The 8,428-nt window shown below is 47.0% G+C and overlaps 1 protein-coding gene across 2 annotated transcripts in view; it reads right to left on the bottom strand.

Annotated features, from left to right (window-relative positions):
• The window catches only part of Rbm20 (RNA binding motif protein 20), a 170,985-nt gene extending 163,348 nt beyond the window's left edge, over positions 1-7,637 (bottom strand). For both annotated transcript variants that reach the window (XM_050147461.1, XM_050147453.1), the window contains exon 1: positions 7,390-7,637. In XM_050147461.1, the coding sequence (XP_050003418.1) occupies positions 7,390-7,556 (167 nt within the window). In that variant the 5' untranslated portion in view covers positions 7,557-7,637. The remainder of the gene's footprint in view (positions 1-7,389) is intronic.
• Between the last annotated feature and the right edge of the window lie 791 nt (positions 7,638-8,428).

Consider the following 8,428-nt stretch of genomic DNA (forward strand, 5'->3'; position numbering starts at 1 on the left):
TTTTTTTTTTTGAGACAGGGTTTCACTACACAGACCTGACTACGTAGACCAAGCTGGCCTTGAACTCACAGAGATCCACCTACTTCTGTCTGCCTCCTAAATGCTGGGATTAAAGCCTTGCGCCACCACGTCCAGCTATTTCAACACCCTTTTCAAGCAAGACTAAAGCTTGTCTTCTCAGGCTGGGGAGACAGCTTAGCCGGCAAAGTGCTCGCCGCTAAAGCTTGAGGACTTAGTCTGGACTGCCAGTTCCTGTATATAACAGAGGCGGAGCACACATCTGTAACCACAGCACTTGGAGCCAGGGTCCAGAGAGCTAGTCTAGCTGACAGCACCTTCAGCTCCAGGTTCAATGAGAGATGGTGTCTCAAAACTAAGGTCGGGAGAGACTGAAGGAAACACCTGGCGTTGACCTCAGGCCTCCACATAGTGGGCTCCCAAGCGTACACCCCACACACACACCCTTTCAAACATTAAAGTTTCTACATAGCTCTGCCCTCTTCTAGCTGATGGAAGACGTGACTCTGGCTGAGGCACCCATGTCCTTTCTGAGACTCTGGGAACATTTCTCTGGTCTGTGGTTAGTGAGGTCACATGAAAACCTGGGGATAGTAGTAATTTTGAGATAATCATAACCTCTACAAGATGGGCAATAGTTTGATCAGGTCAAGCACTGCCTGGGTCTGGGCAGCCTTGCAGCCTACTGACTGCACATCCCCACTGAGCGTTGGGGCTCAGCCCCTCCCCCCTGCCCTTGAGTTCACATCTGTACCAGGGAAACCAATGCCACTGCTGAACATAGTCTCACCTGCCTGTGTGAAACACCTCCAGTTCAGACAAAGTGTGAGCCCCTGGACCCCAGCGCCCCCAAAGCCCAAGGATTCACTTTAATGTCTCTAAATCATTAACAAAATCTAAAATAATGTATTTGTAACCTGCATTTTAAAGATTAAAGACAGCAGCTTTTAACCTCCTCCTTTCCACTAACATTGGCATTCTTCTGACTTTCAAGAACATCACTGATGCAAATGTTTCTGCAAATGCAGAGGAAAGGATCTCTCCCCGTGGTCTCAGAGTATGTGCCTATGCCCACAGCTAAACCTTAATCAAAGTGGACGAACTCCTTGTCAGATGCGGGACTGGGCAGGCAGGAAGGGAATCTACATTCATGATCTTTCAGCAATGTTTTCCACTGATTCTGGTCTGGATAGAGCTGTCCTCCATCTCTGATCCCCAGAGAGGCTGGATTAGGAAGGTTAATTGGCTTCTCCTGGTCACCTACTCCCGGGTCAGGGTTTTTCTTCCTCTCTGACCTTTGACAGAAACCCAATAGTTAATTTGAGCAAAAATACTCATTTTATACTCAATGGTGTCAGGTCAATCCCAAGTCAATCTGCTCAGTGCTAAACTAAAAATAAATAACCCCTCCTAAAAAAGATAAATTTAAAGAAAAAATACAGAGAGAGCGAGAGCGAGAGCGAGAGCGAGAGCGAGAGAGAGAGAGAGAGAGAGAGAGAGAGAGAAAGCCCATACACACACACACACACCTGCATATTTTCTATTCCAAACACTGGAGGTCAGGTTCAGAAGTGGGTCTCATGAGCCGGGATATGGTGATACATGCTTAGAATCTCAGCACTCAGGAGGTAGAAGCCGGAGGGTCAGGAGTTCGAGGCCAGCCTTGGCTATAGAGTAAGTTCAGGGGATAGCCTAAGCAACATAGTATCTTATTTGTTTGTTTAAAAAGGCTGAGTTAACTCAGGAAATTCAGGACCATTCTGCAAAGAAGGCACAATGCTGAAAAGCATTTGTACTGTCTAGGTAGCCTTGAGGCAAGTCTTCTCAGAAAGCGGGAACTGAGAGCTGACGGGTTAAATGTGATCCCGAGAAAGCAGGTGCAAAAAAAAAAAAAAAGTCAGAAGCAAATGGTCCTGGTACACCCTTAAGGCAAATACCCACATTAAAGAGGGGAAAGTGGCGTGAAAGCGGTCTTGATGGAATAACGGCACCCCCGAACACATGCATGACCCCCAGCTTTGGTGTCTGAACATATGGAAAGATTTATTCTGCAAACTGAGCTGCGAGTTATTAACACGTCCTTATGCAAGGCGCCTCGCTGCTCCCTTCTTACCCATAAAGCACATTTAGCATCAGTGTGTGCCAACACCCCGCAGGTCTGCTGTCGGCAAGATGGAAACATGCCTTGTAAACCATCAGGGGACCTCTCTAGTAAAATCCAGCAGTAGCTGTGGCAGTTGGGGAAGGCTTTATGTATTAGGTATTTGTGAAGTATCTGAAACACAGGAAGAAACCATGTGTGGAGGGGGTGTCCTTCTCTTCAACCACCTCCTCGAATGGCAGGGGGTGACGGCAGCCTCCAAACTAGCCATGTCAAAGACTGAAACTTCCCTAGCACCCCAGTTGGGTGAAATGTAAAAAAAAAAAAAATGACCACCCAGTGAGCCAGTCCAGTAGGCTGGAAATCCAGTGTGCATTCCAGATTCAAAAATATGCTTCTTAATTAAAATCAGGAAGTCCCTGCCGGTGACAGGTGGGAACAGGCCACATGAAGCATGGGGCATATTTGGTACCCAGATCACTCCTGTTCGTTAGCTGGGGGAGGAGACGCCACATGCTGTTTCCAGCTGACTGCTCCTTACCGTCTTTGCTCTAATCCTGTATTGTAGATCATTTTACTTTCGGGAAAACTTCTCATCACTCAGATTCTTCCAGCAGCCCCATATACCCGAAATGGAGCCGTAGAAACTTTGTTAAAATCTACAAAATAACATCAGTCAGGCCATCCCCAACTAGATCAGCACAGGATGGGAAACAAAACCCCAGTTCTACAGTACCCCTTGCCTAGGGTCTGGCTTGCAGATTTCCCACACCACTGGCCCAGGCTTCTCCTAGCTTTAGCTTCCATAGTCAGGGTAGCCCCTTTTAATTTCTATCTCTTGATGACATCCAACGGATCACCAGCATTTTTGTGTATTTGTGTTATCAAAGCTTTAAATGTCAATTATATTGGTTTATTTGCTTGAGGATTGGCCATGTGGCCAGAGAAGAAGAATCCATTTAAACTACCATCAAGAACCTTACAGCCACAAGAAAAATAAATCAGGGGAGAGAGAGAGAGAGAGACTGGATAATGCAGGATCATTTGCCATGTTGGCTGAGAACCACAACCCTAGACTATTAGGGCAGGTGAAGAGATTTTTAACCAGCCAGAGTTCACTTCCAATTGACAGAAGCCCCTGTTAAATCGTTTTATAAACTTCTAAAGTGATAAAAAAAAAATGATGAAGTTGATAGAAGAATAAAAGGCAAAAATCAAGTTTTCCTGCTCCCGCCCCCCCCCCCCAGCACGGGCATTTGAGCAGCCAGAGTGTGCCATATGTACAGTCCTTTACCATGACTAATGGAAATCCTGTTCTGTTTCATAATGCTGTGTCTTAGGCAATTTGAGAAAAACTAAGAACTGCACAGTCCTCTGTGTTATCTAGAAGCACTTATGGGGGAAGGGGGGCTTTCCAGTAAAGTTTCATTTAAAAACAATCCCTTGAAGAGGCTGTCTGGAGAAACAGGGACTCCAAGGCGCTATCTCAGCCTTTGCTCTCTCGCCCCCGCCTGGGCTGACTTAATCCTCACAGATGTTTTTCCTGCCAAATATTTATCTTCCATGTAGTCTAAGACGGTGTTTAAAATTTCCAAAATTCCTTCTACAAGTGTATTGCGATTTCCTCTAGAAAATGAGCTCACATGGATGCTAGAAACTGCCACAGGTGTTAGCAATTTCACCCTCTCTCCAGAAAAGGACCAAATACGTCCGAGGTTAATAACACTTTCAAAAAAAATTCTTAATATCTCCCCTGATTGTAGACAGAATTATCAGCATGTCCATCAAAGTAGATGGATATCACATAAGGTTACATATCATGTATCGCTAAATGTTACATGGAGCTCCCTTGAAATGGAGGCTGTCTATTATCTGCTATTGCAGAGGCTACTTGTAACGTTTTCTATTCTGAGTTCTTAGCCTTGGAACACAGAGAAGAGCAGACTAGCGCTAGGCAGACACTAAAGGGGAATTCAAGGCTGGACCCGTATTCATAAAGCAACACTCCCAAGCTGGTGATGCTAGCTATCAAATGCTAAGCCAGTTGGTTTTTATTTCCTTGTGAAAGTGACCTGGAAAATAGAAAGTAGCTCTTCCATGGTCAGATACAAAGTCTGATGCCTCGCGTTAATAAGAAAATCTTGCAACAAATAATTTAGGAAAACCGCCTTTGTGATTTACTTGATAAATGTGTGTGGTTGGTGTTTCCTTACACTTAGACGTAGCTCTCGCAATCCCATCTGTCCACTGGCATCCATCCACGTGTTACACAGTTGCAACTCTGTCCTTGCTCTGATAGAAGTTTAAAGATTTGTAATCTAAAATTTAAATGTCTGTTGTCCATCAATGTTTACAATGTCTTATAAATCAAAGATTATCTTCAATTTTAAAGCACGCTATTAAAACATTTTGGAAGTAAGCTAGCAACAAGCATCAACATTTGAGAATATAAATCCCGATAAAAAACATTCACCAAAACCACCGTTTTCTTCTGCTGACATGAAAAATAAATCCATGTCTTTTTTTGTTTTGTTTTGTTTTCAAATTATTTTGATTTCCTAAAGTCATCCCAAAGTTTTTCTTAAGGTATTTTTATATTTTTGTTTTCCCATGGGCTTACATAGTGCTGTCTGTAATACATGGGCAGTTCCACATCGACCAGCATGCAGGATTGACATTTAAACAAGAATGTCCCCAGACCCTAGTTATGTGTGACTGTAAACTGACTGATAGATTGTAACGCTTCTCATGTCAGGGACAGACAGGAACAACAAGGGCATGGTTGTTACCCAACTAAAGTTAAGAACACACAGTGAGAGAACCGCGAACACCTAGTTACCACAGAAGGCCTCCACAGATGCACTGGGACGCAACCTCCCCAAAGTGGCCAGAGACTCCAGTAAAGCAAACAACCATAGAGCCCGTCATTCATCATCAGATCTCAAGTGTTGCTTTAGCTAAGTGGAGCTCTAAGACCCAACGTAAAGTGTAAGAACACAACCTGTTTTCATCTTCTCCGCGGTTTTACCAACGTGATTGGCCTCGTTCAAAATGAAAACCATTGCTAATCAACCAACGCAGACCTTAAAGGTGAAAAGATTCCCGTCATCCCTAAACGCCACGCAGCCTCTGGATTGTTGTCTCCCTCATCTTGGAAGAGAGCGGAACTTAGGGAAGACTTAATGACTTCACTAAACTAACTACAAAAGCTAAAAAGATTCACTTAGTTCACAAATGTCTCCAAGTCCGAGGGCAGACAACTCATCTTGGTCCAAAGGCAGGCAATCCGCTACCTCTTCTCAAAGATGGTTGGTGCAGACAGCGCCCCAGAACAGCATAAAAATGGTTGCTCAGATTAAATTATGCCAACGTAGTTTCAAAATAGCCCGCTCAGGTTTCAGCGCACTGCAGATAGGCCTGCAAAGCTCACGGAGTGTGGCGCACGGTTCCAGCGGAATTTCTGTGGGCACAGAGGGACACGCAAACCCCAAGTCATCCCTATAAAGAAAAGCTCTGAAATCTAAGAGCATGAACATCAAATCCCACGGGCACATCCGCCCGCCTTGGACCTTGTCCCTGAACACAGATCTGTCACCAGGGCATGGGTACTCCTGCAGGGCTCCATGCTGGCCTACAAGCAGAAGGGGCCATCTTTGAAAGGTTCCCTCGTCTTTCAAAAACAACATATTCCAGAGATAGCATTTTCCAAATGGGGGAATAAATGTATGATATACATTATCGACTACATGAAGGAACTACAGTGTATGTTAAATTATCCATTTCTACAGTTGACTTTATTTTCTCTACCTGGTAATACTTCAAACAGCCATCTATGAAGTTGTTTCTCCTCCCCACCTCCAGGAATAAAAAGTTCTGAGTTTTTATCTACTTCAAACTGAGGAGGGGAAATGCAGGCTGATGTCAGTATACAAGTCACTGGCTCACGGAAAAAGTTGTTTCAAATTCATAACCGCTCAACTTGGAGGTTTTAGGAAGTTAACTTTAGATTTAAAACAGTTTTCGCTGTTGATTTATATTTATGTCAAGGACCGATGAGAAACTTGAAATAAAGAAAATCTTCAGTTCAAGAGTCACAGAAACTGCCAGTCCTTGTTAGGATTTGGTGAAACGCTTTGCAAAACAAGGGAGAAGAACAACATTAGGAAATATTTTCACTTTGAGAAAAGTTACAGATTGCAGGCAGCTGAAAGTCATGTGAAATATCCAAGTTGAAGGTCCAAAGATTTCTAAGCAAAACAGTACTTTAGGACCTGAGCAGCCGACAGATAGGGAACCATTTTGTCCTGAAACGTGACTCCACCGTTATCAACGGCAAACTTGGATTTTTGCTCTTTCTCTTATGTAACTCGGTTTTTACTCATTCATATTTGCCTCCATTTTTATTTCCAGTCTAAAAAAACTTCGGCTCCCCATGGAGGTTTTCCTGAATTTACATGCGTTTAGTGCGGTCTCATTTTGTGGAAGCACTCTTTCTTAAACCGTTTTTCAGGACTTTGTCACAGGCTGACCAAACCTTAAACAAAATAAAGAGCCTTCAAATAATCCAACATTCTAGGCCTCAAACTGTCAAGAACAAAACTTAAGGAGTGGATGAAACAGAACGCCAGCGTCTTACTTTCACACCCGCCAGACAGACTACGGGGCTTTCTGGAACCCCCTGACCACCCAGCCTATGGGTAGACGAGGAAAATTCTCAACCTAAATGACAAGGTTCTCCCAGTAACAAGTGGGAACCCTTCTGCGGTTGAGAACTCTTTGCAAGGGCCATGCCCTTAGGTAAAGCCAAGCGCTCCGTTTACAGGCCTCCTCTCCCTTTTGCCCCAAAGTCTCTAGCTGTCTCCACTAAAGGTGGTTTTGTCCTCAGTGGCGACATCTCGCACACTCTCGCTAGGAGCGCACTCTCACGCTCGACATTCCAGTGGTCTCTAAGGACCAGAAGGATGAAAAATAGTCTCTGGGCCATTTTCCCCAACTTTGAGCTTATTTAGTTAAAAAGACCCGGTAACATTCCAAAGAGAAGAAGAGAGCATACAGAAAAACAAGAATTATTTTCCCCTGAATAACTTACTGTCTTCTATTCAATTTCACCAGCAAGCCAAAATGACACCGACCCTGTCCAGAGGACCAACAACACTTCAAACTCAGAGGGGCGGGCAAAGTTTAGCAGGAAATGAAAAATGAAGCCACAAAAGGGGACCCCTGGGGTGTGTCCCAGGCGTACTCAGGCCCCGCTCCCTTCTTCCTCTTACTTTTGGATGATCTGGGGCAGGCTGGCTTGAGGCTGCGGCGGTGGCGGTGGCGGCAGGGGCTGCATCCCTCTCTGGCCCTGGGGCGCGGGGGGCCCCTGAACACTAGGCACAACGCAGGCATCTCTGTCGGGTTGCTCCGGACCGCTGGGATCCGCGTCCTGGCTCATGGCTGCTTGCTGCCAGTACCACGCGCCGCGACACCGGCCGGGGCTCGCAGCGAGAGAGCGCACGGGAGGGGCGGTACCGGAGCACAGGCGCTCCCTGGCCGGGGTCCTTGTGCCCAGTCCCCTTGTCCTTCTCGGTGCTGCGGGGAGGAGACGCGAGGGACGGGGAGGAGACAGTCCCCGCGGCGCCGCCTCCTCCTCCACCCGCGCTCCCGCTGGTGCGGCTACCGAGGGGGGTGGAGGACAGGGACAGGGGGCGTCTCCGGGCCCACGGGAGCCGAGGGGAGCCCAGGAACTGCAGCGCTCAGGGTGATCGAAACAGCTCCGCTTGGCCACCCGAAGCTCAGTGAGCTGGGACGCAGCTCAGCCGGCCAGTCACCGCGAGCCCTCCGGGGTGGCCAGCCAGGCGCTCCGCAGAGCGACACCCGCGTGAGAGGGTGGCACGCCTGCCCGCTAGTCACCCTCCGCTCGCCCTGTCGCTTCTTCCGGAGCTCACAGCCTGACCGGCACCAGCTGAGCCCCGCGATCATCGCCAGCGCGAAGCGCACCCCAGGCTTGACATCCATCTGCGGCTGGAGCACCGCCGGTGCCACTTGGAGGGACCCGACCCCGTCACATTCTTCCCTGGGTGGAAGGATGGGACAGCAATATCGGGGCTCAGATTATCAGACCCAGAAGTTCCAAGCTGTCGCTTCGGGGGTCCCAGAGGCAGCCGGCGAGGTTGTGGTGGGTTCATTTCTTTTTCCTTTTCACTAACTGAACCACCCCCGCCCCATGAGAACAAAAACAAAACCAGACAGACGTTTCATTCGTATTTATTGGCTCCGTCGAAATTTAAAGGATGAGAAGGACAAAGTTCACCAACTCTGCTCACT

The sequence above is a fragment of the Alexandromys fortis genome, unplaced genomic scaffold (genome assembly GCF_014885135.2).
Source record: "Alexandromys fortis isolate MF-2015 unplaced genomic scaffold, M_Fortis_MF-2015_v1.1 scaffold_16, whole genome shotgun sequence".
Taxonomy (NCBI): domain Eukaryota; kingdom Metazoa; phylum Chordata; class Mammalia; order Rodentia; family Cricetidae; genus Alexandromys; species Alexandromys fortis.